This window comes from Pangasianodon hypophthalmus, chromosome 24, assembly GCF_027358585.1.
Source record: "Pangasianodon hypophthalmus isolate fPanHyp1 chromosome 24, fPanHyp1.pri, whole genome shotgun sequence".
NCBI lineage: Eukaryota > Metazoa > Chordata > Actinopteri > Siluriformes > Pangasiidae > Pangasianodon > Pangasianodon hypophthalmus.
This window is the reverse complement of record NC_069733.1, coordinates 1,149,067-1,173,261: the sequence shown is the minus strand read 5'-3', so window position 1 is coordinate 1,173,261 and position 24,195 is coordinate 1,149,067. Positions and strand designations below refer to the sequence as shown.

Here is a 24,195-nt window from a genome sequence, read left to right as displayed (position 1 = left end):
GATGTTTAAATACCATCTTTAGTGGTTAAAAAGGGTGAAATAGATCTAGTACAGTATTGTGTTTTTTGAACGATGTTATCAACATGGGTCTGAAGTTTGGGAGAAAGATTATGCTTAAAACTCCACCTTCTACACGGTTAACTTTCCACAAATTCCTGTTAAATCTCTCTCCATTTGTGATTTTCCACACCTCTACATCCCTGTCTCCTACTGTTCAACATCTCTCTCCTACTATTCAACAACTCCTACCCAAGCGTTGCTACCACAAAGCAGAAGCTAACCAGAGCTACAGCCAGAGTTCTTAGCACTTTTACAGTTCTACAGTTACTCTTCATGTAATTTAGTTGAAGACATCTGAACTTGAAAATGTAGGTTAAAAGTTTATTCAGAACAAAATTTAGGTGAGTAATGAGACTTTCCACATCTCCATGCAGAGCAACAGCAGATGGACAAGATCTTCACAGCACATCTCCCAACCACACAACTAATACAAAGAGCTCGCAATCTAATGGACCAACTGATTGAGGAAATGAAGAACAAGTCAATACCATGCAAACTACTGAAAGGAATTATTGAAAGTAAACACTGTGCCAACAGTTACTTACTAGGTGAGTTCTGAACTTTTGTAGTGCTTAAATTCTGCTTAGGCATCTTTTCAGTATATGTGGCACCATCCACTGGACTGGACTTGGTGCTCCCATTTTAGTAATGTCATACAGGAACCAGACTCAGAAGGGAACCCATCCTCATCTGGGTGACACCGGATAGTGCAATTATAAATAAATCCCTTCTACAGCTGTGTACTACATGGACAAATAGTGCAATTGTGTAACCAGGAAATTCATTATAGTTTTCCCATGAAGTCTGTTTTGTTGAACTTATCCACTGTTCACTGTTCGTGGCAGTTGCAGTCCTAAAGCCATCATAGCAACTGTAGTCCTAATTACTCACTTCTTTGGATTTGCCATCAGTCAACCCCATCTCAAGTCTTTAAGGTCTGGTCTCAAATGCTAAATCAGATCATTTAGGTAGGCAGCTGCATATGCAAAATGAGGCAGGAACATCTGGTCCATTAGGAGGTGCAATATGACTGGGGGCTCAAACAAACTGAGCAGAAGTGTGACAAACTTGTGTAAATTTGTGTAATGGTGTGCAAAAGTAAATTTTTTTCACTGGCCATTGACATTAAGTGGATCTGCCAATATCTGTATATATCTCTATATAAATGCATGCCACACACAACCATTCCAGCAGTTCATCAGTGTGTGGCAGTGGATACGCATCAAATTTAGACACTGCATTGTTTTGATTTCACCTCAAATTGCACCACCCCATCTGCCTTGGACGCACGGACCACAGAGCTAGACCAGTTGTTGAAGCACTCCTCAATTACAAAACAGTAAAAACTCTCACAAACTTATGCTTATGTATGCCATAACCACACAGTGCTGTGTTTTACACAAGATGGAAACCAAAAAGTAAATATGGAACCTGATATAACACTGCTTCTGGTACTAATATGGATACCTATACATTTGGGCATACTTGAGCATACAAAATGCCAGAATCCACAGAGAGAAGCTCAGGGAGGGTTCAAGTTTGTGCAGAAGAGGAACTATGTTGATTTAGAATTTGAAAGTAGTTTTGGCCTTATCCAGTTAATACTAAGATGATTGCTGCTTAAGATAAAAGAGCGAAGTTCAGTTTTAAAGCCATATCTCCTTTTTTGCCTGAAGCTGAAAATGTTTCATTAATTTAAAACTTTTTATTGGTTACATTTTATGCATTAAATAATTTTTCTTAGTTTGGTTTATGTGGTAACGTCCCACAGAGTATCTAGCTGAGCTATGCCTATAATTAGGGCAGTACTTTTTAATAAACATTTAAACCATGTTTTTTAAGAACACAGTCTATTTTTTCCTATATAGGAAAAAACATGGACGCATTTCAGAAAACAATAAAGGAAGCAGAGGAGGATTTCAAAAAATTTGAAAGCCGGAAAAGCAAAGTAAAGGTACTCAATGACCTTAACCAAGGCATGCCAGGTACAGTGGAGTGTTTGTTTCTTTTTGAGCAGTTTTATTTTAATTCTATTTTTCAATGTTAGTATCATTCGTCACATGTTGAAATATTAAATAATACACTTGTGTGAAAACTGATTTTTTTATGGTTTGAAGCCCCAGTAAACTTTTCTTTCATAATTAGCTGTTACCTGTAGCTTCTGTGGTGAATTTGTCATTGACTGCAAAAGACAAAACAGTGTTTTTTTGCGAAAGAAGTCTCGTTGTGTCTGAGCCAAAGAAAATTGCATTTTAACTATTTTAGCGTAGTAGTTTTTGTGGTAATGTTGAGTAGTTCCACCTCATCTTTTTTTAATTAAAAAGTGAGAAAGATTAAAGGAATGAAAATTAGCAGAGTGGCTATACTATGATTGAGAGAATCTTTATCTGCTAGGCCCAAATTTTATAATGTTCATCATAACATATTGAACAGCCAAGTTTGCAGTTTGCATTTGAAACATGAAACAAATCCTCAAGATAAACATAAATATTTTATCCATAACTGCATTTTCTATCATTGTTTTTCAGTTGATGTAAAACATCTTGAGACAACTTTGTCAATCGAGCTGGACAAGGAGGAACGTTCACTGAAAACTGTCATGGACATGGTGATCAGCGAAGAACCTGGAAGTGACACACATTTTCTCAATAATCAGGCATTTGAAAAGATTCATCTTCTGTCTAAAAGCACATATTTCAAAGAACTGTGGCGAAAAACAGCAAAACAAGCCAAGGACACTGAGTTTAAAGAGATTGCATTAATTCCACTGGATCAAGTCTACGATAACATTTACAAACCAGCATTTGAAGAATTTAGAAGCTCGTACGAGGCCTTGAAGGATCTCTCGATGAGTCTGCTGGACTTGGAGAGTAAACTGGGCAAATTTTTAAATAGCATGTCAAAAGAACTGAAAACGATGGCAGATGTGTTCACTGAAGATAAACAGGAATGGATTCAGAAGACACGTGAACACATTGAACGTTACAGAGCTCTTCAGTCTGCAAAAGAAAATGCAGAAGTCATCATTGAACTAAAAAATAACCTTGGTCTATGTGGAGACTTTGGTGGCATTGACAACCTCGAGGTATGCAGTAACTTATGCTTCTCAGTTTTTTCAGGATAAACTAGGAAGTTACATGAATGTCCTAAAGATGAGCATTACTAAAAATGTGTAGATTAAAACTGGATAAAAGATAATCATATTTAGTAAACTACTGGTGCTAGTGTAATTAAAAAAAAAAAAAAATAAGGGTTTTGATTATTACATCTGAAATTGAATCTACATTTCTTTTCCATCGGTAATGAAAACTACCATGCCTATAATAATAATAAATATTCCTGTAATTTTGTATATCACGTTGCGTTAATGTCTAATTGCAGCATATGGACTGCAAGTGCTTGTGTGATCTCACTGAAAATGTGTCCAAAGTCGGAAACCAGTTGAGAGAAATTCCAAAACCAACAGTTAGCTTTCTAAGAGAATTTAATGAATGTATCAGACGAGGATTCATCTCATGGATTAAAGAAATCATAAAAGGTAAGCATTCAGTACCCCTCTTTTATAATAGTAATTATAACTTTACTCAAATTTCTGGATATTTCACTGCAGTTATTATGCACTACTTGGGGAAAAAGTAATTAAATTCTTTCAACAAGCCTTAACCGCATTAATGATGGCACATTTATTGGAGCTTTATGAGCCATTATTGGAATTTAGAAAATGCTTCCAGAGCATTGGTAACAAATGATAATAACTAATGATAAAACCACAGTTATTTCTAATTCAAATGTAGTTCATGAAAGTTTTTTTGATATTTATTACTTTATTTACTAATTTTTCAAGACACTGGAGAGCTAACGGCATTTGTGGAGCTGGCCTCTATCTCTGCTGGAGAAAATAGCATGGACATTGGCAAAGTGTGCTGTTTCAGAGACGCCATATCTGCTGCTGCACCAATAATATATCAACTCTCTGAAATATCTGGAATTAAAGCTCTTTTGCAAGCTGTCAACAAGCTTGGTTGTGCTATAGAAAGTGACAAAAATCTGGAAACTAAACTGGTAAGTTTCATTTAAAATGCACTGTTGAACTCTGCATGGAAAGCATTTCCCTCTCCCTTGTGACAGAACATGAGTGGCACGTGATAGCTGTGGTACAGTTGACGCACTATATGGCCAAAAGTATGTGAACACCTGACCATCACACCCATATGTGGTTCTTCTCCGAACTGTTGCCACAAAGTGTGAAGCATACGATTGTATAGAACGTCTCTGTGTGCTGTAGCTTTACAGTTTCCCTTCACTGGAACTCAAACCTGTTCCAGCATGACAATGCCCCTGTGCACAAAGCGAGCTCCATGAAGACATGGTGTGTGAAGGTTGGAGTGGAAGAACTCGAGTGTCCTGCACAGAGCCCTGACCTCAACCCCACTGAACACCTTTGGGATGAACTGGAACACCGACTGAACCCCAGACCTCCTCGACATCCCAACATCAGCTCCTGACCTCACTAATGCTCTTGTAGCTGAATGAACACAAATCCCCACAGCCACGCTCCAACATCTAGTGGAAAGCCTTCTTTTTGGTCGTATAGTGTATCTGGTGGGTGGGAATTGACAGTGTGGTAACAACAAAGGGTTAAAATATAGTATCTATCAACAGCTACACAAGGAGTCTATTAATGTTAAACAATGCATTATATGAATGAAGAATGATGTAAGGGACAAACTCACCCACACACACAGCTGTCCTTTTGCGTCATTTGTTCTTTGATTCGATAATGTGTATTTGGTTGATCTACTTTCAGATTCTCCTTCAAAGGCATTTTGTAGAAAAGACAATTCGGTAAAGCTATCAAACTTCAGAACTCCACCACCATGTTGTAGCCAATGCCGCATCTTCTGTCGTGTCTTCTGTCGCATCTTTTATGTGCTACGCCCAGCACTCACCCATATTAACCTTAAAATATGAGTTACAGTTGATTTGTTATTTGTTTTTCTAATACTTGCACATGTCGCCGCAATTATACATTTAAAAGACCTGTCACTCTCTAACACATTATAAACATGTTATTTATTACTTTTTTAACAGAAAGACTCCTGTGACAACATGGAGTGGCTCAAAATTGCCTATGAGACTCATGGTTCTGTTGAGAGGTCGTCTTTGCACCAGGCCACAGATATAAATGAAAGTGGGCTTTACATCATCAAAAGTCCATCTGAAGCTCAAGCAAGGGTAAAATGTTAAAATCTATTACTTTCTGCACTGAGGTTATTAGTTATCTATTGCAGATATTACAGAGGCTCAGTGTCTTTTCTTGCATTTCTTCTTACAGCTGCACTTTCTATTTATGGTTACTTATTAAATTTATGGCTATTTGTTAGAATAAATTCAGTATCAAACACTGTTATAATTTAAGCCCTTGTACTCTCATGTAGTTCTAACATTTTAAAGACAGTTATACAACTATGAGAATAGAAAATTAAGACTATAATTGGGCAAATGTAACAAAGGTGGTTTGGTTGTACTGAATGACTTGTTGCATTCCCTAATGAAGTTTTAATTTGTTTTATAGATTAATCTGGAAAATTGCATCACATTAAGATGCAAGGAAATCTTGGTTAATGGACAAGATGCAGAATACAGAACATACAGCCTTTCTGAGCTTCAAGAACTGCAAAACAAACTGATGCTGATTACTGTCAGCGTTAAAAACCGAGAGGATGAAATCACAACCTACATTGAGGTAGGTTTATGAATGGAGTTAGAGTGCTCTCCACCAGCTTTAGCTGTGCAGGTGTACAAAAAAAATAACTTACTTAAAAATTCAATAGTTCAGAATCAAATGCATGCCAATTTATTTAAATTTGCTGATGATGAATAACATTCATCTTCACACCTCACTTTTTGCTGACATTTTTCATTTGTGAGGAATTGTCCACAATATCACAATTTCGTTCCTCTTCTGGCAAAATGTCTTTGACTCTAAATTCAAAGTCAATATTAGCATTGTTATAAGTTCTTGCTAGCCTCTGCCAGATGTTCCAAATCAGTCCATCCCTTCGTTTTTATCCTATGAATTTTATCCAAATGTGTCTCCAAAGCTCTTCCCTCAAAAGACAAGCAAAGTGATATGGTTCAGAAATACTGGAGTAACACCAGAGGTTACACATCTGATTACAAAAATGCTTTTTTTTTGTAGAATTGGTGCTGTTTTACTTTTCTATGTAGTTACATAGCTAACAAAGCTAGAGATAAGATAAGATAAGAGAAGATAAGATAAGATAAGATAAGAAGGCCTGGCTAGAGTACACTGCTAGATAACTTTGGCTAAAATAACAAAATAATTAAGAAGCAGGAAGGATCAAGTTTCTCCCTCACAAGATCTTCTGTAAAGTTTAGAAGGTTTTTGAAGTTACAGGCCATTGTTATGTATACCTGCATTGCAGAATGTTTAATGTATTACTATGGAATACCATGATGCCCATTTGGTTAGAACCTTACTTAAACATCCCTGCTCCTGTTAATCAAGGCCTTCAGTAACATGTGTATTTTAAAGGCAGGTGTGTTGAAATTAAACTCTGCAGGGCAATAGATCTACCACAGTTCAGACTGGTCAACAGATTGCCACCAGATATTCTTATTTAAAATGCAAAACAGTTTCTGGATGGAAGGATGGAATAAATTTAAAAATGGAATAAATGTGTGCTGGTGATGCTGGTGTGATGCACAGTATCTAGGCAAAGCTCTCAGGCATATCAAGCCACCTTTATTTATATAGCTCATTTAAAATACAAATTTTGGCCAAATCTCAGCTAGTCCAAACAACAATGAAATAAAGCACAAATAAAATAAGATAAAAAATAAAACTAAATTAGTAAATCAAAATAGCAATAAAAACATTCAAGACAAAACTATGGTAAAAAGACAGGACAAAAACAGAAGACCTGATACTACAGAAATGAAAGACATTCAAATGCTTGGGAGAATAAATATGGTTTTAAATTGTAGTTAAATATGGCAACAGTGGGTGATGCCTCCATGAAAAAGGAAAAGCTGTTACATAATCTTGCAGCTGTGACAGTATATAAAGCCCAGTCACCTTTAAACTTCCTCCGAGTTCTTGGAAAGGTTGAAAGAGGCCGGTTAGATGATCATGAAGCACTTAAGGTATTAAAAAGACAGAGATCAGAGCTACAACTTGGTGCCAAGCCAAGATTTGCAGAGATTTAAAAACAAATAAAATTTGAGCTCTATCTTGCACTAGACTGGCAACCAATGAAGGGAGGACAAGAGAGATGTGTTCCCTCTTTTTAGTGCTGGTCAGGAGCCGAGCAGTTGCATTTTGGAGACGGGACAGGGTTGACTGACCCTGAGTCCCATGAAATAATATTTTTTACACCTTGAGCATATCCCTGAATTGGTTGGCCATGCAAAGAAATGTGACTGAGCTTGAAATTTATAGAACAAACCAGCTGTAAATGTAGCCATTTCTATTTCTTATAAACTTATAACGAATACGCAACACAGCTGTTAAATTTGAATACTGCTCATGCGTGGAGGATGCAGTGGAGACGAGTTGTTGTACAGGTGTCTACACCCATGGACCAGTTCTGCTTAACGCTCTTCATCAGACCTCTCTGCTGTTTCAGCCTTACTGTGTACGTCTGGAAATACATACTTCTTCAACTATGATGAGCCCGGGGTAACGATAGTAAATAGTGCCCCTATCAGACCATGTTAACCAGAAATATTAACAGACCATGTTAACCAGAAATCAGTGAACCCAACTGAAAGCTGACATATAGTGAGAGACAGTAGAAACTACCTTTCTCAACTTAGTGTAAAGGCCATCAGTGAGAAGAAGAAATCTTACTTCCAAAAGGCCGAGTAGGCAAAGTGTGGAACGGGCAACAAGACCTCATGTTAGGCTCATGACGTAATCCGAAAGTGAAGTAATGAAATAATTCCAAACAGTCAGGTAATCTAATTGAAATAGTTTCTTTTTCCATTTAATCCCAGGAATTGATCACTCAGTCAGTTCTTAAAGCAGTGATGATGAACATAAACAAATCAAATTTACCCACATGGTGTAGAATTGCCTCTGCTACTCAGAAAAAAGCAATAGTATTTATCCATGTTTTTTTTCAGGTTTTGGAGCAGATCATAAATGTGGGAAAGTGCTTCCTTGAGCTCCGTGATGCTGGACATATTCTGTTTCAAGACTGGGAGATGACGGCCTACTGCCAACAAAAACATGATATTAAAATTTGGGTGAAATTTGGGATTACAAATGTAGAGATCAAAGGTTACAGACCGCTGCTTGATGAGTTGAAAGGACTGTGTGAAAGCATGAGAGGTTGTCTCTCTGAATGGTTAAAGTACACAGAGCAGAAACGAAACATGTACTACTACTTAAACTACTTCACAGCAAAACAGCTAGTCTATCTGTGTTGCTCTGTGGCTGAATTTCGGCATGAGTGGAAGAACATTAGCACTGGTCTTCTTAACATGCTATCCATCATGAAGGACAACATTAAAGAAAGCGATGTGCAAAATGCACTCACCAAAGCACTCGAAACCCCAGCTGAAAGTGGCGAATCACAAGCAACGCTCGAACTCAAGAAATTCCTCAATGTTTTTCCAGACACGATCGAATATTTTCTTGATACAGGAATTACAGAGGAAGAGATCAAAGCAGCAATAATGTTTTGTGAAGAAGACGAGCAAGTAGCAGGAGGCTACAGAGACTCTCGGACTATAGAGGAGTACCAAGACACTGTGATGCAATGCATTGATGATCATCAGAATGATGAAGAATGGGTCCAGGAATGGTGTGAGAAATATGAGACAAGACGGGACAGTGTCCTTAAAAATCAAATGAAATTCAAAGGTGGACTCACGACAGAAGAAGTGTCTTTTTCAATGACAGAGGAGCAGATTGCAGCAGCATTTGAGAACTTGGAAAATTCCGATGAGAAGATTGTAATGCTTTGGAAGACGTACCACAACAAACTCTCAGGGCTTGTATCAGACAAGTTTGTAGACTTAGATGTTCTTGGAGAAACCATGAACCATCTTGCCAAATCTGCAGAAGTGACCGTGAAACGAAAACTACCGATCATTTTGGAAGGGGGCAAACCCAACCTGATTTCCTGTAAAGATGTTGAAATGCTTCCACTCTGCCTATCTCTGTACAAAGATAAAGCGCAACCGTTGCCAACCTATGATGAAATTCTGGTCTGTACCTCTGAGACGACTGCAGAAGAGGTGGAACTGATTATCAGGAGAGCTGTACAGCCTGGCAGCACACACGAGAAGATCTACTGTTTACTGAATGCAGACAAACTGAATCATGACGTGTCCCGAAAGTTCGAGTCCATTTTCTACAAAAAAACCCAGGAGGCACATGTCCAGGGAGGCACGAATAAGAGCGATTACCAGTTGATTATTTTCTGCGACTCAAAGGCACATCACAGTTATGTTGCCACTGCTTTTGACATGTTTAAGAGGACAGTCTCTGAGAGTCCAAATCTAAATGACGAAATTAAACAATACCTCCAACACAAGCACCAAACATCCTCAGAAGTCGAAACTGGGTTTTCAAAATTGAACCAACTTGACCAATTTCAGCTGAAAACAAAACTCATTTTCTCAGAACATGCTGGCATGGGTAAGAACTCTTCTCCACTTGGCTTAAGCATCCAGCTGCCCAGACTCATTTCATTATTTAGATTTATTTAGCTACAATGTTAAAGTGTTAAAATGTACTTAGTGAGCCATTTCCACATTGTGAAATATCCGATATATAATTTATAAATTAAAAAAAAATTAAATGATAGTGATTTTGTGTGTGTGTGTGTGTGTGCCTTTGGCTTTTTGACTTGTTTACTTTTTATTATTCTACAATAGGAAAATCCCTGTATGTGAAAAATCTTGTGAAAGTGTCTGAACAAAACCTTAAAAGCGCAGGATTTACTTATAAAACAATACGGATAAGCCAGTCACAGCTGAGGACTGAAGACATTGCCTCTCAGCTGCGGCAGTATGAGGACAAACCCATGGACAAAGTCCCCAGAATCTTTCACTTTGACATTCCTCCTGTGGTGAGTACTTTTATTTTATAATCTGTTGAAAAAAGCAGACTACATGTAATTTTGATACTGTAATTTTAACCACAATAGGATGCAATTCAAAATATGCTTACTTGGATTTGAACACTAAACGTGCCCATAAAGTGTCTAAAAGCTGTCACTATGACTGAGATAATGTGAGCTGCAAATGAATTTTAGTAGCAGAAACAGTGATCTCAGCAAATTGTTAGTTGGATATCTAGTTGCATCTCAGAAAAAACTCCAAATGCTATGATTTAATGCTGTTTCTATGTTTCACAAATTGTGTAAACATTTTGTATGACAGTATATTTTAATAGGGAATTGTAAAATAATTAGATTTTTAAATTATTATACGAATAAAGGTGATGAGAGATGGCTACAGGGAGAGGACTGGCAAATAACAATAACAAAAAACAAATCCAAAACACTAGACATAAACAAGGTCACGAGACAGATGTGAGGTCAGGTGAACAAACAGGATATCAGAGGTTGAGACAAAATCACAATCCAGAGTTTGATTGTTATAAACAGTAATGAAAACAAAGATGAGCAGATGCTTTGCAGTGAGTGTGTGTTTGGAGTGTGTAGTGGGGTGGTGATTAAGTCCAGGTGTGTGTGTGTGTGTGTGTGTGTGTGTGTGTGTGTGATCAGTAAGTGGTGACTGTGAATGTGACATTGAATGTGGTGTGTGAGTGTTGTAGTTGAAGGAGTCCATGTTTGTAGTTCATGGTGCATTCTGGGATATGGAGTTGATACACTGATGCCAGTGTATTTCTATAATGCATTTCTATAATGCTGCTTTGTGGTGATGCATTACTAAAGATTCCCCACAACTAGCCTGCTGTAAACAAAACCCTACCCTACTGTATGTCATACCCTGACTATCAGACCGTTCCAGCACTAACTTGCGTAAATTCTGTGTTCAGGTGACAAAAGGACTGTACACGTTTCTGCTGCAGCTGTTTGTGCTGAGATGTTTTCAGAGCCCTGATGGGATCATATGGAGGTACAATGACTCCCACATTTACTTGGTGGAATACACAAAAAGAAAGCACAGGGAATGTGACCGGGACAGCTCTGAGGTAATCACTGTACTAAATGATTTTGTGAATTTAACGTTCCAGCTTTGTTGTAAGTTTAAATTCCAGAAATGGCTGGCTTTTGTGATTGGACTGGATTCTGCTTTATCATCATTTATTTTTATTTTATAAAAAACACACACACGCACAGCTTTCCTTAATCCCCCAGAAGGTTTGCTTCTCTCGTGAGTGATTTTAAACATCATATTTCTTTGTTGTTTCACTTATACACCTCCACTGCTTGGCCTTTGGCTGGGTTTGGGCAGAAGACAATGGGAAAGAGCGAGTGATTCATGTAGTGTATTCATACTGAAGAAAAAGTGAAACATTTTCTAGACACATTTATACACACCATTGTATACTATGTAAAAGATGACATCATCTTTCCAGGCAAGATAAAACGCATTAAGAAAAAAAACGAAAAAGAAAAGAATTAAAGTGGTATTACAACTCTGACCTGGTTTTATATGATATGGTTAGCTTCTCAACGTATTTAAATATTTACTGAAAATTGAATCATTTCTGTAACTATTTTTTACTTGCAGATATCGTCTCAAGTAGAAGATGCCTTTTTGGAAATGTTGCCGACTGTTAAGTGTCTTTCACCTGAGGAAACCCTGAGACATCTAGAGCAGAAAGGATCGTACGATAAAGACTACCGGCTAATGGATGAAGGAGAGTTTCGTAGTGAAGCCTTTCAGCGCACTTACCAGTACTTCAAAATCTACAGACTAAAACAAGACCAACTTGAGGCTTTCTCTTTCGATCCCGAATTTGTTGAAGATTCACCGAAGGAATGGTTAGAGTGTCTTCTGCAGTTCTGTGACATTAAAAACCCATCTTGGGGAGAACTGAGGAATTTCACACACTTTCTAAACAGCCAGCTGAAGAAATGCGAACAGTCCATTTTTTGTAGCGCTGCCTTAAAAGATGACCTGACAGGCTTTAAAAAATTCGTTGTGAAATTCATGATGACAATGTCCAAGGATTTTTCCATGAGATCCCTAAAGACGTCAGATGACAGTGACGAGAAAGTGGAAGATGCAGCAGCAGAAGACACGGCTCTCAAAGAATTTCAGCTCCGAAGACGATGGGAACAACAGGCGCATCCTTACATCTTATTCAATGCGGATAATGATTCCATGACATTTTTAGGATTCCACATTCACAATTTAGATGCAGTTGATGCTCGGACTAAGGAGGTAGTGGAAAAGAAAATTATCGATAAGACACTTTTTATCCAATTAAAGGCTCAGAGAGTGCCTTTTAACATTGACTTTGAGAATATGCCCCGTGCCGAGCAGCTTGTTATTATAGGCAGAGTGCTAGGAGTCGGGATTGTGAAGGATCCAGATGATACGTATCAGCTGACATTAGATAATGTGATGAAAATCCTTGCAATTCACCTTCGATTTGAGTCGGACATTCCTGTGATCATCATGGGAGAAACAGGATGTGGAAAGACCCGGCTGGTCCAGTTCATGTGTGACCTGCTGAGATCAGGGAAGGAGAGACAAAACCTGATTGTGGTGAGGGTGCATGGAGGTACATCATCCGAGGTCATTTACAAGAAAGTGAGGAAGGCAATCGAGATTTCAAAAGAAAACGAAGTCCATAATTTGGATACGGTGCTGTTTTTTGACGAAGCTAATACGACAGAGGCTGTTAATGCCATCAAGGAGGTGATCTGTGACAAGTCTGTCAATGGAGAACAGATCGAAGCACCTCGCCTTAAGATCATTGCAGCATGTAATCCCTACAGGAAGCACTCAAAGGAGGCCATAGAGCAACTGGAACGAGCTGGATTGGGATACAGAGTCCGAAGTGAGAATACGGAGGAGAAACTCGGGCAGATACCAATGCGGCAGCTGGTCTACAGAGTTCAGCCATTACCGCCAAGTCTTACTCCTCTGGTGTGGGACTTTGGGAAGTTGAATGAGCACACGCAGGAGCTCTATATCACACAGATGGTCAAGACATTCTTTCGCAAAGAAAACCTTCCCGATAATGGACACCAGGCTTTATTTACAAAGGTAATCTCTGCCTCTCAGAAGCATATGGTAGAGTTAACTGATGAATGCCGGATGGTCAGTCTCAGAGACATAGAGCGGTGCATGAAAACAGTCATGTGGTTTTATCAACAAAGGCGCAAATTATTTCAGGAAATTGACAGAATTAGAGGAGAGAAAGGAAGCACTGATGATCTGGTTCGGTCTCTTATTCTCGCAATCGGAGTTTGCTACTTGGCTTCACTGGAGAATCGCAATGAATACTTAGAAAAAGTCGCAAAAGCTTTCTCTCCTGGCGTGACAGACATTGACATTCAGAGAGAGATTGAGCTTTGCAAAGAAGCATTCATCTCAAATGTTAACTGTCCAGCTTCAGTGGCAAAGAATAAAGCTCTGAAAGAAAATGTATTCATGATGGTTGTGTGCATGAATCTAAGAATCCCACTGTTTCTGGTTGGAAAACCTGGAAGCTCGAAATCTTTGTCCAAGACAATAGCTGCTCACGCAATGCAGGGCAAGGCTTCCCCAAATGCTCTTTTTAAAGGATACAAACAGGCACAGCTGGCCTCATTCCAGTGCAGTCCACACTCATCTCCTGATGGGATCATCTCAATATTCAGGCAATGTGCACAGTTCCAAAAAGACAAAAATTTGGAAGAATATGTTGCTGTTGTGGTCCTTGATGAAATTGGATTAGCAGAAGACTCTCCAAAAATGCCACTGAAAACATTACACCCCCTACTGGAATATGGATGTGTTGATGATGAAAGTCCTGATCAGTTCAAGAAAGTTGGATTTATTGGAATTTCCAACTGGTCATTGGATCCAGCGAAGATGAATCGTGGCATTTTAGTTCTGAGAACATCTCCTGTGACGGAGGAGCTGGAAAACACAGCTCGTGACATTTGTTCAAGTGATAAGGAACCAGTCGACGCAGAGATTAAATGTTTGATTCCCAAGCTAACCGAGTTCTACTTAAGAGTGCTTGAAGAACAGAAGAGTGAGTTCTTTGGGCTCAGGGATTTTTACAGTCTCGTAAAGTTGATTATGTCCTATGCCATAGAAGCAAATGGCAGGCCATCAGATGAGGATCTAACCAAAGCTGTGCAAAGGAATTTTGATGGTTTGGATTCCCTAAATGTTCTGGAAATATTCTATGATATTTATAAAGAGAGAACAAGGAAATGTGACATAGTCTCACTGCTCAGAGAAAACCTGGACATAGGGACTTCAGGGTTTACTTCCAGGTACCTTCTACTGCCAACAATCAATCACGCTGCTCTTCAGATTTTGAAATCCCAGAACATCATTGATGAAAGCAATGTTGAAATCATCTTTGGCTCAGGATTCCCACACGATGAAGAATACTCTCAGGTTTGCCGCACGGTAAACAGAGTGAAGACGTGCATGGAGACAGGAAGGTCAGTTGTCCTGCTCAATATTCAGAGCCTTTATGAGAGTCTCTATGATGCTCTGAATCAGTGCTATGTAAAATTAGGCGGGAGTTACTATGTTGACCTGGGGCTAGGATCTCACAGAGTTAAATGCAGAGTCAAAGACGAATTTCGACTGATTGTCATTGAGGAGAAAAGCACAGTGTATGAGCAGTTCCCTACGCCGCTGCTAAATCGACTGGAAAAACACTGCTTGGAGATTAGTAATATTCTCCCGAACCATGCTCAACAGATGCAGGCTGAATTGGAGGAATGGCTAAACTCATTTGTGACACAGGATTCAACTGAAAGCAACCAGCTCATCTCCACCAAGAAAACATATGACACTATAGTTGGCTACACAGAAGATACGTGTGCGTCGGTGCTTTTACAGTGCTGTCCTCAGATAGTGTCCCGGGAACTGGATCATGATGAGAGAGAGGAAGTTCTTGAAATGGCCCAGGAAATGCTTCTTCAGTGTGCAACTCCAGATTCAGTTTTGAGAGCAACAACATACATGGAAGAAAATTCTGAGAAGTTTCTAGAGGCGTATTTTGTAAAGCAGCCACATGGCAACTTAATAGAGGCTTTAAAAAAATACAGAGAGGCCAAAACCGACGGAATTTGTCTTGAGGTACGCTTTACATGTGTATTTATCACCAGATGTTTTACTTTATATAATATAATTTCATATAATTTTGAGTGTTTATTATTATTTATTATTTAAAACAGGTATCCACATATTCTCGACTGCTCAATAAAAGAGATGTGGAGAAAATCAATAAGGAGCTTGACATTACAGAGAGCAATTCCTGTCTCTTCCTACTGAATGAATTTTACACAGAGCAAGCCTTCTCTCAAACAGTGAGGTAATGATTTTACTGACTTATGAGAGACGGTTTATAATAATTTCATAATTATTTTTGAGAAACAAATTCAGCTATACTATTATAAAAGATAAACTGTAGACTTACTGGTGCTTGCCAAGTTTGTGACAAATTGTGATTGTTTCTGCTAGTGAATTTCTTGGCAATGATGCAGGAGCACGCAAACTCGTGCTGCTGCAGTCTTACTTTGATGATCCAAAACAAAGTCAGCGACTTCTCTTCTGTGTGAGGTAAAAAGAGAAACCATTTTATACATTTTTAATGTATAACTCTGTTTTGTTTGTATTTAACTGAGTTGGAAACATCTTATTTTATTCATTTAACAAATCAATATAAAATAGCAAATTAAATGCATGATAAAATTGCTTACATCACACACAAAAATGTGTGCACAATAAACTGTCAATACACCCCAGTAATCGCTTAATGTCTATTAAAGAGTTTATCTCCAAGCTGCCTTTTTTTTTTTCCCAGACACAGCATTACACGGATCAAAAGTTCAGTCTCAGGTGGAGCTGCCTTTGACGTTGTGCTTCTTACAAGGCTTCCCCGGATTTCAGGAGGCTGTGGATATATTGCTACATTTGGAGGTTATTCCTGCTTAATGTGTTGATTTGCACAATTTACAGAGTAATTAGATGCAGAAACTATAATGAACATATCACATCACCAATGGCATGTGAAGGTTGAGTATAGCTTGAATGTCGTTGAGAATGAAAACATTTTGTATAATACGTATAACGTTTTCTATAATATTTTCTAATATTATTTCTTTAATATAACTGAAGATTTTAAATAAAATGCATTTTCATTCCAATAAGAATCTTGCTACTATGAGAACGTATCATGTTTTTTTTTTCTTATAGATTGTCTTGTAGTCAGTATACAATATGTTCTATATGGCAATTTTTCAATGCTTTTATAAATACAGTGCACATACCTGTACAGTGATGTGTGTACTGTTAGTCTCTGACCTGGTGAACCAGCATGATGATTTATTGATAGAGACTCTAAAGCACTTCTGTAAGTCACTCTGGATAAGAGCATCTTCTACGTGCCATGAATGTAACTGTAAGTATGTCTTTTTAGACGGCTGGGTTTCACTACACATAGATGAACTAATTGCAACTCCAGGATTTCCCGGCGACATTTATGAGCTGCAGCGCATGACTGTCTCAGAAAGTCTCGCAAAAAGTTCCTTCCCTGCTACAGGTAATGTTGAGATCATTTTACAACCTGCATTCTGATTTTAATTCCTTTTGTTCTCACATCAGCAATTGTACAGTGCTTGTATTTTGGTAAGAAAGTTGTTAAAGTAATTATTTTGCACACTTACAGAGGATCCTGACATGGACAGTCCTAAAACCCCGTTTTCTGAAAAACAGGTAAGCTCTGCGTGCGTGTGTGCGTGTGTGTGTGCGTGTGTGTGTGCATGTGTGTGTGCGTGTGTGTGTGTGAGGGACCCCTCACACTTTGGTACCAGGTGGAACTAGACCATGACTCGTGATGATTTTCCCTGGGGTTTTGCTGACGTGGTGTATGATGCTCGTTTGGGGAAGAACTGAAAGCATCTTTGAACTGGTCTTCAGTCATCTTTAGTAGTTCCTGAAGTAGTTCCATTGTTGGAATATGATGAACTGAGCTCCCCTTGATGGCCACTGTGCATGTTGGACCTGTCTCTGCCTTATCTCTATGTGAAGTGCATCCCTCTATCCACCAATTTTCTCTAGAATTTGAGTCCTCTGTTGAGGGCTGGTGGATCTGTCTGTGGCTGAGTGCAGAGGTTCATGGTGCCATTTGTACACTGCGTTATGTTTATGTTCTCGGGAGGGATGCTTTTGCCTTTTGTTCATAAATTTGCTGTGTGTGGTTTGTTAGCTTTTTAGGGGTCACTGGTACACTTTTTAAACTAATATATGTTGAATCCCAATTTTTCATTGCAGGATGTCTTTATTGACACACACTTGCTAATGAAGAAGTCTTTACAGAAGGGTATTTTGAAGCTGCGTGACAAAGCGGATAACACTCAGAGAGCGACAAAGCGTGTAGAAATTCTCCATGGGCTGCTGCAAAACAAATACGCTGGTGAGAAGTCCACATTAAACAATATTCCTTTTCTGAGTAACTGAATAATTAATTTGCTTTGGTAATGCAGTGCTATATGGCATTTAATGCTGCCTCTTTATAAACAGGAAGTTGTAAGTTGCCATGATGTAATGCTGTACTTCATCATTTTTTTTTATGTTGTTCAAGCTCTTGTGCTTAACCCTAGTTTACTGCAGTGTATATAACACTTTATTTCATGCAGTATGATGAATTTAATGAATTTGTTTTCAACAGTGTCTGCTGCTTTCATTAAATCACTGGAAAGGAGGATAATCAGCTTTCTTTCAGAGCAAGAGAAAATGAAGGGAAAAGAGAGCTGGGTTGTTGCTCAGGCGCTTTCTGATCGCATTGTTGCTGAAGGCAGTTCATTTAGGTGAACAGACATACTGTATATAACTTATTTTAATTGAAATTATGAGAATTAGAATAAGAAGAAGAAGAATGAAATACTTATATAAAAATAATAAGATTTGCTTTTCAGACATGTGCTGTGGGTTCATCTGGAGGGCAGCGTCGCCTCAGCCCTAGCCCACATTCTGGCAGTCATTGATGGAGACAATAACCTTGATAATCTGATCAATGATCAACCATCAGAAAAGTCTGACTTCTGGCTGAATGTATTTCAAGAGGATCAATGGGATCTGCTGCACATTCCAGGCAATATGTCAGTATTTTCTGTTCTTCTTAATCAAGGCAGAGTGCACTTTCTTGGAATGATCATCAGGAAATGAAAGCTGAAATTCTAATCTTTAATATCATTTACACTATATGGACAAAAGCATTGGGACACCTGACCATCACATCCATATGTTCACATCCATTTATTCCCCCTGTGTTTGCTGTTATAATGAGCTCCACTCTTCTGGGAAGCTTTCCACTAGATGTTGGAGCGTGGCTGTGGGGATTTGTGTTCATTCAGCTACAAGAGCATTAGTGAGGTCAGGCGCTGATGTTGGGATGTCGAGGAGGTCTGGGGTTCAGTCGGTGTTCCAGTTTATCCCAAAGGTGTTCAGTGGGGTTGAGGTCAGGGCTCTGTGCAGGACACTCGAGTTCTTCCACTCCAACCTTCACACACCATGTCTTCATGGAGCTCGCTTTGTGCACAAGAAAAATGGATTTGGACTAGACCCCTTAGTTCCAGTGAAGGGAAATTGTAACGCTACAGCATATAAAGTCTTCCCATACAATTGTGTGCTTCACACTTTGTGGCAACAGTTTGGCGAAGAACCACATATTGGTGTGATGGTCAGGTGTCCACAAACTTTTGACCATATAGTGTATATCATATATCATATAATTATATCATTATATCATAATTAACTCAAATTATGTTTATGTACTGACATAAATATAACATATGTATACATATATTTGTCTATGTGTTAAATCCTGGTACTTACCATGCTCTAATTTAGTTTAGTTTATTATTATTTAGATTAGTTTACAATTTTGAGAAATTGAATATATTCTTTCTGCTATATTTTCCAGCTATCAAGGACAGGTATCTGTCTTGTCAACGACTGGAGACCAGACTAAGTCGTGGACATGTCATTTCCCATTTAGCTGGGCTTTAAAAGACAAATTTGAGCAGATTTGGGCATGTGTCATCAATCTGAAAGGTAAAACATGCAAATGCAAGAAGTTTGAGCTGCTTGAAAGATGAATGCTGATGTTTCACGTTATAATGCTATGTTTGAAATTGACATTACACTGCTTCCCCTACATTACACTACTTGTGGTGAAATTGACAAGATAGACCAAGAACTGTGTGGATGCTAATGTGGATTTATTAAACAAAATATAATAAGAGAGCGAAGCAAGATTAAAAAAACTTAAACTAAATGCAGAACTACTAGAAACCATTATATAAAGTGGCGTAACTGCAAGTCTGGGGAAGGCTTCACAGGGAGAGTACATAGATGATGCATATATACACACAGTCTTTGATCTTAGCTGATGTGGTGGACAGCAACATGGGCATGGCTCTTGATTTGTCAGCTGTTTTCTAAGATTTTTTTTTTTTTTAATGTAAGTGTTAATTCAGGTGCTTGATGAAGTAGTAGGTATGAAAACTGCCAGTGACTCAGACAGCCTTGATACATGTCTTTCATTACCTCGAGAGATAGTAGGTCCATTTGAGCTGTGCTAGTGGCTTGGAGACAGCGTGGTGCAGAGCAGGATAAGTGCCTTAGGATAGGTGGGTGCTGGTTCATTCTTGGCTCTGTAGGCAATTATCAGTGTTTTAAAACCTGACGTGAGCAGCTACGGGAAGCCAGTGTTGGGGACACAGCAATGGGGTGGTGTGGGAGAACTTGATGAATGCTTAAGATGTTGGAGGTCTTACAAAGAAAGAGAAACAACTGAATGTATAAAAATGCAAGAACTTGAAAGAAAGGAAAGAAGCGATCCCGGTTGGTAGCTGCTTATAACTGAGGTATCCAAAGTGGGCTTCTTCACGTTGAACAACTCTAGCAAAAACAAAAGAACTGGCTTTGCCATTCCAATACTTTCAGAGGAGACTGTATGTATGTATGTATGTATGTATGTATATATGTATGTATATATGTATTCACTCAATCGTCTACATACTTCAAGGACCATCTGTTAGGCCTACTAAGGAGTACTTGGAGAAGTTTGAAGAACTGATACCTCTTACCTGGATTAAAAGCATCACAAAAGGCCATGAGCTGTTTGCCATGTTTTCTGAAGACCTTGTAAACATCTCAATGCCATCGTATCCACATGAGCTAAATAAGGTAAGTGAAAATTAAACCTGCTAGTCTTCTTGATAAATAATTAGTTGATTTGCTCCTGTGGTCACCGGAAAAATCTGGAGAATTACAGTAAAGTCTATTGTTGAGTTATTGGCTTAATGTTGCATATTTATTTGTTGTTTTGATTCCCACAAGCCAGTTGCTTGTTAAGACCAAAGTTAATAATTATGTAACAACTCGTACAGTAAAAGTTACATGGTGGTATTATAATAAATAAATTATAAAAATATAAAAAAATAAATGAATGAATTTCATTATAACAATAATGTAATATGGTGTATAATAATTATAATAATAAGCTATACTGAGGTAGTTTTCATGGAGGTCTCTGGTTTCATCCTGAGCTCAGCTTACTGTCTGTGTGGACTATCGCATGTTCTCCCGGTGTCTGCAGGTTTCATTTGGGTTCTCTGGTTTCGTCAGACAGCTTCAGCCACAGCAGTCAGGACAGATGGATGTTTTATCCTCCTTTTCAGTATATTTGATAAACCTATGAACAAATGTGTGCTTGTTCTTTCCTACAGTCTTTTTCAGAAACACTCACTAGACTCGCACCACGTCTCTATCGCGATTTAACGGGAAATGATCCTGACTGTGTCCCTCTGCCCTGGCTGTATGTAGTTAATAAATACATGCAAGACAACCATCAACTTTTCTACAGTTTATATTTCCAAAACAAAGACGTGGTCACTGGAGGAGAAGCAACAGAGGTAATAATTTGATTTTCATTTTGTCCATTCAAAAGTCATTCTTCATCAAAAGAACACAGTCACAGACAAACACTGACAATACAGTTGACATAAGTAATGTAGACCTAATATATTATTATTTTTAAGGCACTCCGCCAGGTACTTCAGGGCCTTCAGCCAAAAGAAAGTGAGCTGAAAGACTTTGACAGCTGCCAGGAGTGGCTAAAGAAAGTGAAGTCCCTGTCTGTGACTGTTGACTTGATCCTTTCAGAGGACTCTCTGGTGACACGTCATGCTGAAAATGCAGAAATGCTAATCTCAAAAATCAGGTATGTTCTGCAAAATCAGGCAGTACTACCGGAAAATTAAAGACACACTTTAAAAAGGGTTTTACTTACAGGACAGCTTTATCACCAGCTATATGATATTACAAAAAAGATTTGTTTTGATGGACTGGCACTTTGGGTTGTGTCCAGAGTTAAGCATGTGCAGTGAGGATATAATAGAAGAACGGCACACATCGGTATTCAGATCTCAGACCTAACTACAGACTTATTCAAGAGTGCTATTTTATGCATTGATGAATAATGTTCTTTTGAACAGTAACTCTAAATACAAGCATCTGTAGCAACTTGCAGCAATGGCAGACGTGGCAGAGACAGGCTTGGTGCAAAAGGGGTGCGTTTATTTTTTTTTAGAGGTGATGGAGGAGTGGTAGGGTGTAGATGTAGGGGATGTGAAGCGGTGCTGGCTTTCCAGGTCATGGGCTGTGCTGGGGCACTAGGGAGAAGCATTACTGTGGGCCAAGTGTAGTGGCGTGGGACAGCAATGCTCCTCCCAGTGGTCCAGGGCTTTCCGTGGAAAGGCATAAGGCATACCGTGGTTGGTCAAAAGGTCTTTAGTGATCCCCACATGGCTGAAGCGGAGCTTCCCTGGAGCTTAAGTCTCTGACTTCAGTTGTTATTATCTTTCCCTCATTATTGATAGTAATGTTGTGTGATGATGTAACAGGATGATGTGATAATTTCATGGTAGGATAACTGTACAATTTGACCATTTTTAGGGTTTAAATTTTTTAATTTTTTAAAAAGTAACACATCAAGCAACACATGGAAATAGCAAGTTGTTGAATACTGGTACAGAAGTTTATGGCACCAAAAAACAAGTTCACTGAAACCCGTATCATATTTCAGACTGCTCTGGCAAAGTACCTGGATAATCTATCTACTGATGGATCACCTCCTACAAAACGAGCAGGAAATGGAAAAAAAACTGCTGACCTTTCTCGTGAGAAATCTATTGTTTGCATGGAAGGTATCACACATTTTTTTCATCCATTTTAAGTTCAGTAAATCATGCTCTTCCTGTAAATAACACTTGACCTTTTATCTGTTCAGAAACTAAACTCAGAAGAAGGGAAAGAGATGGAGTGTGTGATTGATCATGTCACAGGGACTCTGGCTAAATGTAGCAAGAATGCTTGTAATGTGTTCAAGTGAGTCTGGCGAATGAGAAAAGCAACAAAAAAGTTTCACTTCAACACACAAACATTATACATTATTTTACACTTACTGTATAAATTATAAAATATGGATCCAGAATGTAAGTGTCTTTGCAGCTAAATAGCTTAAATAACTTAACGATATGAGGGAAATCTATGTAGTATCTATTCACTGAATCTTTCATTCCGGCCATTTCTATGTTCAAATTTATCGACTTCACACTGAGTCACCAATTTATAAGCATAAGCAGCTCTATAAGCATGGCAGCCCCTGCTACGTGTTGCAAGGCATCGAGGGGAATATATCTAATCTAATCTAATATAATGTATACGACTTTGTGGTGATTAATCGCTTCTTTCTTATCATCAACTTTATTTACTGCATTATTTAAATTAAGTTTGAAGGAACTTTAAAAACTTAAAAAACGCAAGTAATTAAATGTCAGTAATTGAGTGAGTTATTGACACCCACCATTCAGCCTCACTTATGATTTTTGCTAATTAAACATTATAAACAGAATAGTTATTAATTTATTCATTAATGCATGGTTTTATTATTTTGCTTATTTTGTTATATTTCATTCATTAATTCACTGTATTTAAAAACTCAATTAATACATGTGTTAATTTACTATGTTAACATTTCTTATGGTGTATTAATGCTGATGTTCGTGCTATTTTAATGTTAACTGATGTGGTAAATATTATTTGTTAAGCGTACCCACACATAATTACCAACATAATGTTCCTTGCTAATAGCATACGTCTAATGCAGATAACACAAAACACTCACATATACAAAGTACCTCTCCGTATAGCACATTTTGGCCAGAAAGTCTGGTAAGGGAGAAGGTTGAAAAATCTTTATTTTTATGTTGGAAAATGTCATATGTGTAATAGGAGTTGATTGAACAAACTTACATGTGCTGAAAACATCTGTCATCTTTACTATTGAACGTTACTGTACTGCTAATATAATAATAAAAAAAGGTAAGCATTTTTGTTCTGTTGTGTCATCAGAGTCGTGTGTGGCTACTGTGATAAGGACTTCACAGAGGACGACACAGCTGAGGTCGAATGTGGACACATGTTTCACATATCTTGTTTAAAGGAACACAGTGACACGCAGTGTAGGAAGTGCAAAAAACAGATCAATCAAGATTACAAACCTTGTGGAGTTGTGGCCAAGTAGGAACATCTGGATTTGCTGTTTGTCATTTTATTTTGGTGGCCAGAAATTCAGAAATTAAAACTTTTAGAAACTTATAAGTATGCATGAATCCATTTGTCTGTCTTTCCCCCTTTTTTTTCCAGAGAAACCTTTCTAAAAGTGAACAGATTTAGAAGAAAGTGCAATTCGTTCTTCGTGGAGTTCATGTGGAACTTTGTCAGCAGCAAAGAGCAACTGACTGACAACGTCCTGAACAAACTCATGGACTATGTAAGATGTAGCCCATCTGCAGAAGGTAAATATTTAAGAACATTATGTGAAATGTAGTTTGTAGACGGTGGGTGAATTAATCTGTATTTTCTATTAAATAA

At 38.2% G+C, this 24,195-nt stretch overlaps 1 protein-coding gene across 5 annotated transcripts in view; it reads left to right on the top strand.

Annotated features, from left to right (window-relative positions):
* Positions 1-24,195, top strand: part of LOC113527995 (E3 ubiquitin-protein ligase rnf213-alpha) — a 67,574-nt gene that overhangs the window by 29,149 nt on the left and 14,230 nt on the right. For all 5 annotated transcript variants that reach the window (XM_053228855.1, XM_034299227.2, XM_034299229.2 and 2 more), the window contains 27 exons: positions 435-608; positions 1,929-2,045; positions 2,589-3,145; positions 3,442-3,598; positions 3,905-4,122; positions 5,152-5,295; positions 5,636-5,806; positions 8,212-9,733; positions 9,973-10,166; positions 11,102-11,257; positions 11,800-15,330; positions 15,429-15,565; positions 15,715-15,813; positions 16,058-16,173; positions 16,673-16,795; positions 16,922-16,968; positions 17,527-17,668; positions 17,924-18,062; positions 18,171-18,353; positions 19,178-19,308; positions 20,285-20,445; positions 20,988-21,173; positions 21,300-21,481; positions 22,346-22,466; positions 22,550-22,647; positions 23,674-23,841; positions 23,968-24,119. In XM_053228855.1, the coding sequence (XP_053084830.1) occupies positions 435-608; positions 1,929-2,045; positions 2,589-3,145; positions 3,442-3,598; positions 3,905-4,122; positions 5,152-5,295; positions 5,636-5,806; positions 8,212-9,733; positions 9,973-10,166; positions 11,102-11,257; positions 11,800-15,330; positions 15,429-15,565; positions 15,715-15,813; positions 16,058-16,173; positions 16,673-16,795; positions 16,922-16,968; positions 17,527-17,668; positions 17,924-18,062; positions 18,171-18,353; positions 19,178-19,308; positions 20,285-20,445; positions 20,988-21,173; positions 21,300-21,481; positions 22,346-22,466; positions 22,550-22,647; positions 23,674-23,841; positions 23,968-24,119 (9,126 nt within the window). The remainder of the gene's footprint in view (positions 1-434; positions 609-1,928; positions 2,046-2,588; positions 3,146-3,441; positions 3,599-3,904; positions 4,123-5,151; positions 5,296-5,635; positions 5,807-8,211; positions 9,734-9,972; positions 10,167-11,101; positions 11,258-11,799; positions 15,331-15,428; positions 15,566-15,714; positions 15,814-16,057; positions 16,174-16,672; positions 16,796-16,921; positions 16,969-17,526; positions 17,669-17,923; positions 18,063-18,170; positions 18,354-19,177; positions 19,309-20,284; positions 20,446-20,987; positions 21,174-21,299; positions 21,482-22,345; positions 22,467-22,549; positions 22,648-23,673; positions 23,842-23,967; positions 24,120-24,195) is intronic.